The sequence below is a fragment of the Cheilinus undulatus genome, linkage group 2 (genome assembly GCF_018320785.1).
Source record: "Cheilinus undulatus linkage group 2, ASM1832078v1, whole genome shotgun sequence".
In the NCBI taxonomy this organism is placed as follows: domain Eukaryota; kingdom Metazoa; phylum Chordata; class Actinopteri; order Labriformes; family Labridae; genus Cheilinus; species Cheilinus undulatus.
In genome coordinates, this window is record NC_054866.1 from 16,611,601 (window position 1) to 16,628,039 (window position 16,439).

At 39.2% G+C, this 16,439-nt stretch overlaps 1 protein-coding gene across 1 annotated transcript in view; it reads left to right on the forward strand.

Moving 5' to 3' along the window:
- Positions 1 to 16,439, forward strand: part of LOC121517600 (limbic system associated membrane protein) — a 446,474-nt gene that overhangs the window by 359,451 nt on the left and 70,584 nt on the right. Inside the window, exon 4 of the mRNA XM_041799496.1 lies at positions 4 to 129. Coding sequence (XP_041655430.1) covers positions 4 to 129 — 126 coding nt within the window. The remainder of the gene's footprint in view (positions 1 to 3; positions 130 to 16,439) is intronic.

Genomic DNA, 16,439 nt, shown 5'->3' on the forward strand with positions numbered 1-16,439 from the left:
CAGTCCCCGCCAACATCTACAAGGTTTCAGAAGACATCATAGTGAACGAAGGCAGTAACGTGACGCTCAGCTGTTTGGCCAGCGGCAGGCCGGATCCTGCAATCACCTGGCGGTTGCTCAACCCTTCAGGTAAGAATTATCCCATCAGATTTATTCTTTGACTTGATACCAGATTGTTTTGAGTTAAGATGCTAAATTTCATCAAGAGCATTGACTGTTGCATATACAACAAAAAAGATCCAACAGCATGCACATTTCTAATGTACTAATTTCCTTTAACTGTCAAAACCTGGGGAGCTGGATAGCAAACTGGAAGCAACCATATAAACAGTATGTAGCAGGTGCAGGCAGAAGGTTACCCTTGTGACTCCCTTGAAGTAGCAAAAGATGTGCCTCAAGGATCCATCATGGGCCCACTTATTTTTCTTTCTTTATTCAAATCACATCAAGCAAACATTTGTGATACAAAATTTTATTTTTATGTCGATGACACTGTATTCTAATGCTCAGCATTGATCCCAGATGCTGAGTTTCCATCCTACTACCAGTCAAAGAGTGTATCTTTTAAAACTTTGTTTTTATGCTGATGACACTACATTGTGTTGGGGCCTTCACCCCAGGTACTGAGTTCACCTCCTAGAGTTTACCTTGAGTGTTACAACAAAAATCCACTTCTGATCATGGTGGTCTACTTGTGACTCTCTTAAAGTAACAAAAGGAGTGCCTCAGGGATCTATCCTGGGACTCTACTTACTGTTCCCTGTACTAATTACATTGATCAAAACTAGCAGGAATTCAAATTCATTTTCATGCAGATGACACTGTATTTTGCTGCTCAGCATCCATCCCAGATGCTGAATTTCCTTCTTTGAGTTTGATTCAGACATCACAACAAAAATCAACTTCCTGTCACAGTGGCAGTTGTGTAATGGCGAGTGCAGAATAGGGTTGGGTACCAGTTGGGCCTTTTTTGATACTAGTGCTAAATTGAAAGTTTTTATATGGTGCTGGTGCCTAAAGAGTGGCTGAATAGATACTTTTGAGGGAAAAAATGTGTGCTGAAAGTCAGTGAGAAAATAAAAGCTGTATCATGGGTTATTTGCAGAAATATCTTTGTAAGATGCCAGTCAAGTATCAACATTTGTGTTGTAATTCAGTCTGGTAAGTATTGGATATTTGCCAGTACCATGTTGGTACCGGTTTTCACTCATCCCTTCTGTAGAAGTCAGTCTACTCAATTATATACTTGTTTTTTGAGTATACCATGTATTTTGGTGTGTATACTCCGTGGAGACAAAAAAGGGTGTATTCTCAGAATACTCATGTATACCCTGCACTACACCACTAGTGGCAGGAAAAAAGAATAGTAAATTTACAGCTAGCTTTAAAACTCTTTGCCTCACTTTTTATGGTTAAATGCAGACAAAACAAAAATCATGCTGTTTTCAAAAGTAATTGAACGTGCCTTCAAACGTCGCTTCTCAGGGTGTAAAGATAAAGTCTTTTTCAAGCTACAGATACCATAAAGATATTTAAATCTACAGATTTCTCCCTTTTACACCTTAAAATCCAAACTGGGTTTTTATTTTCAGGGTCTACAAAGAGCTAGTTGCTGCCACTTTTATGTCGGTGCTGGACTACGGGGATGTTTAGTTAACAGTGTCTCACGTCAGAGCTTACATACTCTAGATTCTGTGTTTTATGGAGCTCTGAGGTTCATCACTAAATTTAGAGCCCTTAGAAATCACTCTTTGTTGTATAAACATGTCAGATGGTCTCCTCTGTCCACACAGAGACTACAGGACTGGCACATTCTTATTTACAAGGCTATTCTTGGTCTTCTTCCTTCCTACTTTCTTACCTGCATCAGTCAAAAGTACTCTAAAACGTATCTTTATCGCTCTCAGGTTTTTTTCTTACTGTCAGTTCTAAAGGTCGGAGCTACACTTGGGAAAAAAAGTGTAAATTTGCTGCTCCCTTTGCTTGGAATGGATTACAAAAGGCCCTGGAACTTAATGCCTTGGTCTGAGTGGATACTTTTAAGGGGATGTTAGAAGTTTAAAGATGTTCTGCCTGCTAATATACAGTCATGGACGAAAGTATCGGCACCCCTGAAATTTTTCAAGAAAATACACCATTTCTCCCAGGAATTGTTGCAATTACAAATGTTTTTGGTATACACGCTTATTTCATTTATGTGCATTGGAGCAACACAAAAAATCAAGAAAAAAGCCAAAATTGACATATTTTTACGCAAAACTCAAAAAAGGGCCGGACAAAATTGATGGCACCCTCAACTTAATATTTGGTTGCACACCCTTGGGAAAAAATAACTGAAAACAATCACTTCCTATAACCATCAACAAGGTTCTTACATCTCTCAACTGGAATTTTGGACCACTCTTCTTTTGCAAACTGCTCCAGGTCTCTCAGATTTGAAGGGTGCCTTCTTGCAACAGCAGTTTTGAGATCTCTCCATAGGTGTTCAATGGGATTTAGATCTGGACTCATTTCTGGCCACTTCAGAACTCTCCAGTGCTTTGCCTCCAACCATTTCTTGGTGCTTTTTGAGGTATGTTTGGGGTCATTGTCCTGCTGGAATACCCATGACCTCTGATGTAGACCCAGCTTTCTGACACTAGGCCCTACATTGCTGCCCAAAATCTTTTGATAGTCTTGAGATTTCATGATTCCTTGCACACAGTCAAGGCAGTCAACCCAGTGCCAGAGGCAGCAAACCAACCACAAAACATCTTTGAACCTCCACCATGTTTGACTGCAGGTACTGTGTTCTTTTCTTTGTAGGCCTCATTCTGTTTTCTCTAGACAGTAGAATGACGTGCTTTTCCAAAAAGCTCTGCCTTAGTCTCATTTGTCCACAAAATGTTCTCCTAGAAGGATTCAGGCTTACTCAGGAACATTTTTGCAAACTCCAGTCTGGTTTTTCTATGTCTCTTTGTCAGCAGTGGGGTTCTCCTTGGTCTCCTGCCATAGCGCTTTATCTCATTCAGATTACCACGTATGGTCTGAGCTGACACTTTTGCACCCTGAGTCTGCAGGACAGCCTGAATTTGTGTGGAAGTTGACTGAGGATGTTTATCCACCATTCCAACTACCCTGCATTGCATTCTTTTGTCCATTTTTCTCTTCTGTCCACGTCCAGGGAGATTAGCCACAGTTCTATGGGTTATAAACTTCTTGATCATATTACACACAGTGGACAAAGGAATTTCAAGATCTCTGGAGATGATCTTGTAACCTTGAGATTGTTCATTTTTTCCACAATTTTGCTTCTTAAGTCCTCAGACACTTCTCTACTCTTCTTTTTCTTCTCCATGTTTGGTGTGACACACACAGGCACACAACACAAAGGTTGAGTCAACTTTTATACATTCTAACTGGCTTCAGGTGTGATTTCTAGATTGCCAGCATCTGTTACTGCCACAGGTGAGTTTAAGTGAGCATCACATGCTGGAAATAAAATGATTTACCTACAGTTGCCAGTTGCCATTTTGTCCAGCCCATTTTTTGAGTTTTTTGAAAATTATGTCAATTTTGGCTTTTTTTTCCAACTGCTTCTTTTTTTTTTCTTTTTTTTTTGGTGTTGTTCCAATGCACATAAATGAAATAAACATCTGTATACCAAAAAAAATTATACTTATAACAGTTTCTGGGAGAAATGGTGTATTTTCTGGAAAAATTCCAGGGGTGCCAATACTTTCGCCCATGAGTGTAAGCTAAATTTGGACACATATTTGTATATCTAATCATGGCATGTTTTCTTGTATGCTATTATGCTTATATCTATGGCTGCTGTTGCCTGCCAGTGACTTTGTTATCTGTGCTGCTGCCCATCTTGGACAGGACACTTTTGAAAAAAGATCCCAACAAGGTGTCCCTAATTAAATAAAGGTTAAATAAAATGTCAGAAGCCAGCTTGAGATTATTATGGCAATAAGAAACTTCTGAACCAAAGCAGTCCATTGATTGTTGGCTGTGCAGGGAAAAATATCAGCTAGATGCCAAAGGGCAGATGCTTGAAAAAGCAAATCAATAGGCTAAAAAAAAAAAATCACAGACTGTAAAAACCATGGACATCAGTCATTGGTTTCTGAAGGAGCATTTTGAAGCCCAAAGATAGTAGTCACCAAGGCTTTATTTGTGCCAGATCCTGCCAGAACAGGATCTGGCACCTCTCTGGCACTTATCTGATTGGAACCAGCACATCATTTGTCCTTAGTTGTTTTGATTAAATTTTGAAGCACTCAATTTTAACAGCTGTGTCTTTTATTGCATTTAAATCACTTGGTAATCTCATTGTATATACAAAAAAATGGATGTAAAAAATGAGTGCGAGTGTGAAAGAGAGTGAAAGGTCAGATCAGGCCAGACCCAGTTTACCCCTGAAGCGGGAGTTTACGCACTTGCAAGCAAATATTGTTTTCACTGCTTTAGCTAGCAAGACCACAGAAAATGTCTAAAAGCATGTGATTTGTGGGTCCTCATAAATTCAGTGATAACAAAGCCCACTGACTAAGAGGGGAGATGATATTTTACTGTTATTTGAAATAAATCTGCCCTCAAATTAAGGTATGTTATTTTATAGTGGGGCTGCCAATCACAGCTGGAAGTAAAGGAATGTCTGCCTAGCAACAGCAGACATTATATTCCCTGAATCATTTAATCTTGTTAATTTAAGGAATGACAATGAAGAATCCTTAAATCCTTGATTAGTTATGAATTCATAAATAGAAAATAGAACTTGTATTTTTTTGAAAGTTACTTCTGTAATACTTAGGTCCTCTCTCAAGTCCTACAGTCCTCAGACAGTTCCACTCAGATTAGAACAACCCAACTTTTGATCAGTTTCAGACAAAGAGCTGGATCTGAGGTCTGCTTTTTTTTTGCACAGTCTCTACCAATAAAGAAATGAGCAATGAGAACCAAATTCCTTCTTTGAACCAGGTTGTACACGTTTGTTTAGGTTATACAAGTAACAGTTTGGTAGTGGACCTTCCTTGGATTCTCTGGCTAGCCTCCCACAAGTGGTCACTCGATAAAGCACAGTTTTTGCACTTTTGCATTGGCTTCACTTATCAACACCTGCTGCTGCTGCTTAAAGCTCCCTAGATTTTATTTTTCTCCCAATATTCAAGCTAGACTTCCCTATACATAATGCAAATTTTGATTAAGAAAAACAGTGAAAAACATGATTCCCACAAGCATATTTCCTGCCGATTGGTTTCTATTACATTATTGAAGATAAATTAAAGACAAACTTTAAAAACATCATGCATCTGTGCCTCTCTAGTGTTCAAAAAACATTTTTATCATAGAGAAATAATGAATGTCACTTCATTCTGTTCTAATTGAGGGAACAAAATTCTTTTTGAGGAAATAAAGAAAACAAAACTTGACCCACATATTATGATGAAATGTGTAATATAGTGCCATTCTACTCAGTACTTAGTCAATTAATTTACCAGCTGTAATTAATCATCAAGGACTCTATAAAAATTCTTAGAATTTTATAAGTACCCTGTAGTTTAACAATAAAATACCATCTACAAATCATTCAGAGAGGCCAAAACAATTATACTTTTCTTAATCCTCTTCTGAAGAATATCTTTGTCCTCTGCATGGTAAGTGAATTAAAAGTTTCCTCTCTCACAGGAAGAGTCCTCATGAAGCAAAGTATTGTGTTCTTTACACTTTTTATTTCCAAAGTTAAAGGTTGTCATGGCTGTCAAAGCAGCTGAGAACTCTGCAGGTTACTCTCGATGTCCTTCAGCATCAGCATCCAAAAAAGCCCCATAGAAAGAAAGTAATCTTGAAAGTGGTTTACTTTATTAACCAATTTGCATACAAATGTACAAATGTTGAGGTGAGGCACAACTGCGGTAATGGCAGTGATTGAGAGTCTGTAGACCTTTTTCAGATATTTTGCATTTCTACACAGTAGATCCAGTCTAATTTAGGTAAAGATGTGCTTTTAAATGGCTAGTTAATAGCTGACAAGGCAGAGAGCAGTCTTTTTTTAAAGGATTTTAAGTCAGATTTCAGGGTAGCCTTGCTTTGCCCTGGCTATCACTGGCACCATCCTGGTCAGAATGAGAATAATGCTCCATGAACCAGACAATTTGAAGTGTTGTCTTGGTTTGACTCACGAAAAAAAAAAAAAAAAAAAGCATACATATAAATTTTCCTGTCAAAATGTTTGTTAGCACAATAGTACTGCATAGTGCTGAATCTCAAATATACACTAATGCATATAAATTCATACTGTCTTCACAAACTTTATTTTTTTCTGTGTAGTCTTATTGACAGACGATATAGTTTTGTGTAATCGTCCCAGACGAGCCCCCAAGGTAACACAAAACTTTGCTCCTCTTTCAATAAGAAAACACAAATAAAATATAGAGTCAAGCAAAAGCTATGATTTTGTTCTGATGTTGGCTATTCTTCATTTATGGTTTTGAATTATAAATGAACCAAGGGCCACATTTGGCCCTGGGCCATAGTTTGAACACCCCTGTCTTAAGCATACATAAGCCTTGATGCTACTCTGCTGTCCATGCAAATACATTTTTGTTTAGTGTTTCATTAAAAAGTCAAAAGGTTGCACATCAGACTACTCAAAGAAGCAGCCGCAAGTTTGTTTTTATCATCTTGTTTAGTTAACAGGGTCAGTGTGTTTGCTTGCCTTAGCTTTATCCTCTTCGGTGCTTGTTACAAATGCAATGTTGCTATGGTAAATGCTGTTTTGATTTCATAAGATCATTTACAGACATGTCATGCTGATATTTCAACCTTTCAACTTTCTGTGTACAAGTGCACACTGCAAAGATTACTGCAGGGAATATTTGGAAAAGAGTATTCATTGAGCATTGATATCCAGTAAAGCATGTTCCCTTTGCCATCCAGAAAGGGTCAAGACATAGAGGGACAGGTTAATTGACTTTACATGCAATAGATCTACATCTATGCAATACAATGTATATCATTTAATGTCATTTTAACTAATCACACAAATCACTGGTGCACAGTGATTCTATTTCACAATATCAATGCATGCATGTTGGAGCTTTAGCGCTAGTGCTGGCCCCCTGGATAATGTTCACCTCCTGGTTCTGGCTCTTGGAGTGTACTGAAAAAAGAAAAAAGCAGCAGGACTAAGTGTAGTTAATATTTACTGATCACTGTCGTAGTTCAATGAGCTGACAATAATGCCAGTATTACAAAAATATTATCTTACACCATTTCCTTTTGAAACAGGCAGCTGCCAATAAAATGTGTTGTTTTTTACACTAATATGTAATAATGAGCAGTTAAGTGTTTCCAAAAGGATTTTAGAATGCTTTGGTGGGGGGACCCTGAACCTTCTAGGAGGGTCTGGGGTAATGCTCCCCGAGGATGAAAATGTTGATATTTTGAGCTTAAATGCACCAATCTTGTGCATTTTTAGAGCAAAATGAAGCAGCGCAGTCTATGCATTTTTTTTTTCATTAAATTTCGTAGTAATTAAATCAGTGGCGTACTGATTAAAATGTAATTGTCTATGACAGTTTTTAGGTTTTTCCTTGTCTGATCTTACAATAAAGGTTTTGGATGGTAAAGATTTTCTTCTTTTTTCTTAATCTGTTATTGACATCTAAATATTTTTTTTTTTACCTTGTCTCTAATGGATTTTGATATTCCTAATAAAGCATCCACTGTCTATTAATGTTAAATCTTCCAAACAGCATCAGGTCACATGACCACCTCTTGTTTTTATTAAAACTACTCTCCACCAGAAAACTGTGTCACAGCGTTTACTTCCTGTTGTACAGGTGTTTATCTTCTTCCATAATAATGTGGAGTTGTATTGTGGAGTTGATATTTTAGCCTAAGTAAGACTAAATCTATTTAAATGCTACATGAATGTAATTTCTGTTACGTTTTCAGTATAGATAGAAATAATTGGTCTGAATAAGCACTCTGTTCCAGTCCTTGTAACTCAGGAAATAATCAAATCACGGAAACAAAGACATTTACAGCAGCTGTAGCCTACTCTAACTCCTGTAGGGTTTATGAATTATCTAACAAATACAGAAATTAAAATCAGTGACTGTTTCACTCAGTTAGAACTGAACATCTTGAACTTGACTACCTCTTTCCCTTTCTCTGTTTTATAAGTGGGTGCAAAGAGGTTTAAATGTGCTTTATATCTGCTATAGATACTGGTATAATTTTCTGTAAAGTGATGCACCTGACTGAAGCCAAGTCTTCTCAATCACATGCTCGCCAGCATATCAAATTAGACATTAAGGTAGCAGGCCCACACATGGGTAAGAGAAACACAGTGGAAGCACACAAATCCATTAGATAAATAGATCTGAAGTTTTCATCTGAAATGCTTCAAGGCTTCGTCTCCTGTAGCTCGAGTGTCTGAAGCTCAGTCACAGTGCAGAGCCTCTGTCCACACCACACTCTGTGCAAGCAGCCCAGCTCACGTGCACGTAGGGGTTCACTGCTGAACATGACAACGTAACGTTAGTGGGACAAGGTAGACTGTGGCGGTAAAGATTAGACTATGGTGGAGCACATGGTCCAGATAATTGAGGGGAACTCCTGTGAAAAGTTATTATTGCTTCAGTTTTGAATGGACCATGATGTCTGTGCTAACCCTCATGGGTCAACCCTCAAGTTTTCCTCTTTTTCCCCTCTTATGGGTAGCCTTGAAAGCCTTGGCAGACTAATGAAAGCCAGATTTGATTTCATTATAATGTGCTGAAGTTAACAGAGTCTAAATCATTAGTAAACCTACTTGTTTCCATGATTGTTCAAAGCAAGACTCATAATTAGGGCTGTCAAACAACTCAAACTTTTAATTGCAATTAACCTCAGAATTTCTGGTGGTTAATCACTTTCTTTCCTTTTTATTTTGGATTTCTGTTCTGTCTTAGACTAAGGGCAATTTGCTTCCTATTTGGAAACTGATCTGCTTTTGTATTGAAAAGAAAATAAGGAACTAAGGAACTTATATACAGTTTTAAAAAGAGTATGGACCTCAATTAGGTATGCATTAAGGTTGACAGCCCTGACGGAAATACATTTCATTTCTTAATCAGTAATGTACTGTCTCATCTTCACAACCAACAAATAGAAAAGTCTATGTAGACCTGGATCTCTGAGCAATAACTATCATGGTGTAACTACCAATGCAATTTGAAAATTCGTAACTCTATTGTTTGAGTTTTGTTGATGGGCTTATTCAGCCTATATAGTCTACATGATAGCCACAGGAAATAAAACAATAAGCCCCTGGACTTGTTCTCTCCCTATATCAAAAGAATGTAATTTCCTTTGAAATTACTGATACATATGTCTGTGACACGCACAGCTACAGCTACAGGTATTCACTTTTCTTTAACAAGCATTGTTTCTTTAACCTTGGAGAGATTGTCTTTCACAGTATTTTCCCATATACCAGGCTGATGCTTGCACTTGTTATCAAAGTGTGCACAGGTCTAGTGTTGGCATATCTCTCCATATTTGTGTCTTGAGATCATGACGATAGTGTTGCTTTTGAATTAAATCCAATTTCAGAGAAAAGAATAATGTCTCCTCCGGCAGATAAGCCTGGAGCGTGATGGATGGAGATGCTCAAACTGACAATATCTCACTTTGATAAAAACCTTGTGCTGATTGAAAGCAGTGTTATGTGTGCATCTTTATCAATTACCGTGTCAGTTTTCAGGACTCGAGACATTTCATCAAATGCATGTTTTTTTCTTCCCTTTAACTGGATGCTGATCGACTTTGATTGAGGTGTTTCCTTCCTTTGTCTGTTGACATTAAAGTTAAAAAGGTGATGAGTTAAGCCTAATCCTGCTAGATATACAGAGCTATCTTGCAGAGCTCTGGTGAAAACTGAAAGCTTCTCTTTTAATTCTTCCTCTGAAAAAAATGAAGAGTAGCCCTAAAGGTTCAGATGGTTAACAAAGTTACCGTCTGTAAAGCTCTTTTGGAAGTTTAAACAGACTTTGTTCCAATAAGATGGATGGAGATGTGGAAAGAGAGGAAGGAAAAAAACTACAATAAAAGATTCTCTTTGCAGCAAGAGACTCGGCCTTAGTACTATCTACGCCTCTACAAGCTCTGTACTATTCCTTTCATAAGGCAGCTTTTCTTTTCATTATTCCCTTGTTGAAGAAGTTGTGGGCAGACCACCTTCGGCGAGTCTTTGTTCTTAACTGAAAGAGTCTGAATGGAGGAAGTGAAGCACTGTGATAGAAGGAAAATCCTGTCAGTGTCCTAGCAGAATTGGATCCTGCAAGTCTCCACAGACACATATGGCTCCAGAGATGGGTGTTCCACGTCATTTGCAAACACTGGTGCTGTTTTTATTGTTGTTGTTGTTTTGCGAGTGTCTTTCGCCCCCACAATGCATAAGTCCTACCCAGTTCGAGCGCGTGTGTGGGACTGCTGAGAGAGATAATGATGTCTGGCAGCCTGTGGTCTCACCGCTTCACGCCTTTGCCTGCCTGGGTGGTAACGCTGCTTCGCTTTGCTAGTGAGGCTCTCAACGTTTGCTGGTACCACAGATGTTCATGACTCACAGAATGTCAGTCCAGTTTGAGTCTGGAGTCTTTTTATTCAAGGAGAGAGTCAACTCTCAATTCTACAGTGGGAGGACCAAGCTCCAGCCTCCAGCTCCAACTCCCAAACACAATCAATTATGTATTTTACAGTTTAAGAGTACAAAGGAACTCCAATTTGACCTCTGTATAGCACCTTATTCATTTTTCTGGAAACGGAGCTTCAAAAGTCTGCAGACAAATACTATATGGAACATATGCATCAAAACTATCAATCATTTAGTCTCTATTTGTATGGATCCAATTCATAGTAAATGTTATCACAGGACACTTGACACAAAAAGAGCTGATACTGACTGTACATGTTGGTGTATTATTTGCAGATATTCAACAGTAATCATTTACAAGCATAACACTGCCTTTAAATAAGCAGAAACCTCAAGAGGAAACAACCCATGCTGTACAGCCGTCTTCCACATATGTGTTTGGCTTTGAATGTAGGATACATGGAGGTGTGAAAAGAAGAGATGGACAAAGACAAATAAAGCAACAACAATAAAAACACTGAGTCAGATATGATGGCTAGCTGTGGTATTACAAGTATCCACAAATGATGGTAACAGATTATTTAAATGTCAATATTAGCAACTACTGCATAAAGCCAAAGAAATGGGGAGGACTGATAATTATCAAGACAGTCTGGCTGTAGACCGTTCGTCTTTGACAGCCACTCTCACAGACTGTTCAACTGAGAAAAACTATCAGGTGAATTGGCACTATCTTGACTGTAGGTGTGACTTTGGAGGCCAGTCCATGAAGTACCCAACCTCTCAACCAATGACGGCTGGGTTTGACTCCAGCCCTCATGACCCTGAATGGGGCAAGCGGTTTATATAATGGAACATTTTATTTTGGATGTAAAGCTAGTCTGCACTTCAAGAGGTTTTTGTCTCAGCATGTGAGGCAGGTTGTTAATCTGCTGTTAATCTATTGACTAACTCCTGATATGAGCCCTTTGATGCTTTTAATCTCCCTCCTCCCAACAACTCCTGTCTCTCTTCACAGAAAAAAAGATAGACATATAAATAGGTCCTTTCCAAGAGAAGGCCTGGCTCTGATTAGCCTTAATGGTCTGTGACCTTAAAGGGATATTTCACATTTTTTGAAGTTGGGTTGTATGAGGTACTTAGCAACAGTAGTGCCATTTGCCTCCAGAGATTTAAGTGTGTGTTTCCCCTTTAATAAGAAATCACTCTGAGAAGCTAGGCTGTATAGCGCCATTTACAGGTATAGTTTCTCCACGTATTTTTGTTAGTTTAAGGTAAAAGTGGGCCAAAAACAATGCTGGTCCAAACCGGCATTGTTGTTTGTAGTGTTTCATTTTTCACCCAGAAAGCCACTGTGTACCACAGCCTATCAGGTCAGCTACAAAAATGCCAGATATAACGTACAGTTGATCCAGCATTGTCTTTGGCTCATTTTTATCTTAAACTTGCTAAATTATGCAGAGAAATTATACCAGTAAACAGCGCTATTTAGCCAAGCTTCTTGAAACAATTTCTTATCAAAGGTGAAACACACTGAAATCTCTGGAGGCTAATGACGCTACAACCACCAAGTACCTCATAAAACCCAACTTCAAAAATTTGAAAAATGTGGCATGCCGGTAGCCCGTGGTACTATTTCCTGCATGTCTCTCCCCGCTCTCTTCCCTGTTTCCAACTCTATCCACTGTCCTATCCAATAAAGGCCAAAAATAAATCTTTAAAAAAAAAAGAAAAAATGTGAAAAATGTGAGACAATATGGGACTTTAATTTTACCTTGTCTGATAGATTTTTAGTCTTACAATGTCATTTAGCAGACGCTTTTCTCCAAAGCGACGTACATTTGAGAGCAAGAACAACACAAGCAATGATCTAGACAAGAAGAAACAACATCAGTAAGCGCCATCAAGTGCTTCAGGTTCAATTGGACGCAAGTGCTGCCGTGTAGAGTTTAAGGCAGAGTACCTAAAATATACGTTGTTTATGTAGTTTTTTTTTTTGTTTTGTTTTGTTTTTTTTTTGTTTTTTTTTTGTTTTTATGTTTTTATTTTTTTTTTTGTTTGTTTTTAGACATCAACAATGAATCAAGGAAAATGTGGGATCACTAATCGCCATTCATTAGGCTTCACAACAACTATTACCAAGTACCAAGTGCTGGATCATTCCCAAAGAGCTGGGCAAAGAAATCCCAGAAGTAGAGCAGGACAGTGCGAGCTAACTATAGTTGGGAAACTCATTCAACCACTGGGGACAGCAGTGGAGAATAGTCTGGCTGAGACTCAGTCTACTACTGGGGACAACAGTAGAGAATTGCCTAGCTAAGTGCAAAGTGTTCTCTGAAGAGCTGGGTCTTTAGCCTTCTCTTGAAAGTAGACAGGGAGTCTGTAGATCGAATGGAGTTGGGTAATTCATTCCACCATTTAGGGACAACAGAGGAGAAGAGTCGAGCTAGTGATTTAGGAGCATGATGTGCTGGAAGTACCAGGCGCCTTTCGCTGGCTGAGCGTAGTGGGCGAGAAGGGGTGTAGACCTGGATGAGGGACTCCAGGTAAACAGGAGCAGTTTTAGTTACTGCTTTGTAAGCAATGATTAGAGTTTTGAATTTAATGCGAGCTGCAACTGGAAGCCAGTGTAGAGAGATTAAAAGAGGCGTGACATGAGCTCTCTTGGGTTGGTTGAAGACCAGACGTGCTGCTGCGTTCTGGATCAACTGCAGAGGTATAACTGTGCATGCAGGTAGGCCTGCCAGTAGTGAGTTACAGTAGTCAATACGTGATATTATAAGAGCCTGTACTAGGAGTTGTGTAGCATGCTCTGTCAAGTAGGGTCTGATCCTCTTGATGTTGTAGAGGGCGAAACGGCAGGACCGAGCAATCGAGGCCACATGGAGCTTGAAGGTTAGCTGGTCATCAATCATGACACCCAGATTCCGGGCTGTCTTAGTGGGCAAGAGATTATTTGATCCAAGCTGGATATTGATCTGCGGTTCCATAGTGGGACTGGCTGGGATGATAATGAGCTCAGTTTTGGGCAGGTTGAGCTGAAGGTGACGCGTTCCTCATCCATTTAGAAATATCAGCAAGGCAGGATGAGATCCGAGCTGAGACAGTTGTGTCATCAGGTGGAAAGGACAGGAATAGCTGTGTGTCGTCTGCATAGCAGTGATAAGAAAAGCCATGGGAGCGGATGATTGCACCAAGTGAGGTGGTGTATATTGAGAAAAGTAGGGGACCAAGCACAGACCCTTGAGGCACCCCTGTTGATAAGCCATGCAGTTTAGACACTCCTCCCTTCCATGATACTCTAAAAGATCTCCCTGTGAGGTAGGACTTAAACCACTGTAGGGCAGATCCTGAGATACCAAGTGAAGAGAGTGTGGAGAGGAGGATTTGGTGGTTTACTGTGTCAAAGGCAGCGGACAGATCCAGCAGTAAGAGAACTGAGGACTGACCAGCTGCTCTGGCCAAGCGAAGTGATTCCGTTACCGACAAAAGTGCAGTTTCAGTAGAGTGGCCCCGCCTAAAGCCAGACTGATTCTGATCAAGTAGATCATTGTTCTGCAAGTGTTCTGAGAGCTGGTTGAAGACTGTGCGCTCCAGTATTTTTGATAGGAATGGGAGAAGTGAGACCGGCCTGTAATTTTCAACCAGGGCTGGGTTGAGAGTGGGTTTTTTGAGCAGTGGTGTAACCCGGTCCCAGTCTTAAGGCTCATTTATGCTCTTGAACCTCATATGTATACGGGCGGGCCTTTCTGTCAATAGTCTGCTTATTTTTTGTCGATCCTCTCAAAGCTTTCTGATACCGATCAAACATTGTAATACCTCTGCTTATCGTGGGGCAGTGTTGAGCAATGCAGCCTAGAGTTCAACCCAGAGTAGCAAATACAACTAGGAAGAAAAGTTTGAAAGAACTTAATCAAGTTTTCTGAGGAAATATAAATAAATAATGAGTGATTTATTAGAAAAAACAAACATATCAATGATGTTAGCTTACCTTGGCAAAAAGATGACTACAAGAGCACAGCTGAGCAGAGGAGAAGCCTTTCTTCAGTCTATGGGCGGACAGAGCAGCATCAAAGTAGCACGGTGAGCGACCTCTGGTGCATTCGTTTTTCTATGTGGACTCGACTCCAACATACAGTCAAATGGTTGTTAACCTTGGCTGCATGTCCATAGCCAGATTTTTGGAGTTGGTAGCGCTCACTATCTCAATTCCAATGCACTTCTTGACAGCACTTATTGTTGCTGCATTAGAAAAATGAAAATGAACCCCACTTTCCTCTTTAAGATCTGTAACATTGTTTTAAAATAGCTCTATGTGCTTCGTGTTTCTGTAATTCAAGGAAATATCACACAGAAGACATGCAGACAACGTAAAGCAATCCTGTCCTGACACAGGCAGACCTGAAAACTATTCTCAAAAAAATGAAGAAAGACAAGTCAGATCATTTTTTCTTCTCCTATTGTCAGAAGTCCCACCTGATAAAGGTCCAGTACCAAAACATTGAAAATAAATCCCCCCTTTTCTTGCAAGCTGAACAGTTTGCCGGGTTTGTCTTTGAAGTGTTTGCAGGTAAGGGAGAGATGGCATTGACAAGCACAGCACTGTTCCAAACAGATTTCAACTGAGAGCTTTTTTAGCATGGCGACAAATGCCCTGCCAGTGTTACAAAAGAAACACATGAACACAGACCCTTCAGTACATAATAAAAATGTGATAATTCTACAAGAACTTTAAAAGAAAATGACTGTTTTGTGTCAGGCTTTCCAGCTTCATCTGGGACGAGGTTGGACTCACACTGGGAGTGACTTAATGGATAACTTTTCTTTAATAGTATTTCAGTGCAAAACTCAGGCTCATTCTTGACCAGCAAAATGTATAGTCATTCCAAATATTCTCAATATTTTATCATATTATTTAATATCTATTTTTATTTTCTTGTTTTTTATCTTCTGTTGTGATTTGAACTGTTTTCATTTGGGATTTTTTTTTCTTTTCAAAAATGCTTTCTTAATTTTTTAAAAAAGGGTGTGATAACTAAATTTTTTCCAAAATTTTGAATGAACTGCTTTAATAATTAAAAGTTGACTATGTCTGTGCTTTTTACATTGACGTATAAGAAGAGCGCTTTTCAGTGCCAGCTTCAGGTCCTGATCAGATGCTCGAACCACCTCATCTGGTTCCTTTTGATGTGAAGGAGAAGCGGCTCTACTTCAAGAACCCCTACATGTCTACGCTCCTCACGTATCAGTAAGGCTAAGCCCAGACAACCTCATGAGGAATCTCATCTGGACTGCTTGATCCCCAGTCTCCTTCTTTGGGTCATTATGGTTAAGGTCGAAATATAAATTGACCAGTAAATTGAGATTTTTGCCTTTCAGCTTAGATCCCTCTTCACCACAACAGTCCAGTACAACGCCTGCATGACTGCTGATGCTGCACCAATCCTTCTTTCAATCTCACGGTCCATTCTACCCTCACTCGTGTATATACAGCAATATTTGTTTTCACATCAGTCCTCTTTTCCTTCTGTAATACCATAAAACTCACATAGTGGACACAAAAATACTGGTGCTCAGTGGATCACTGTGGAGGTATGTATGCAGCGTATTAGTCTATGCTATTGCAGAATCAACATAAAATATGTAGGAACAGGCAATACAAATCTGCATGGAAGCCAACTTACAAGACTGTAAAACTGCAGGCTGAGCTCATAAAAAACTAACAGATTGTCCATTACAGCCCAAAAAGTCATCAACCCACAGACTGAAACTAACAATTCCTTCAACATACATGTGGGAAAGTTTTGTCAGA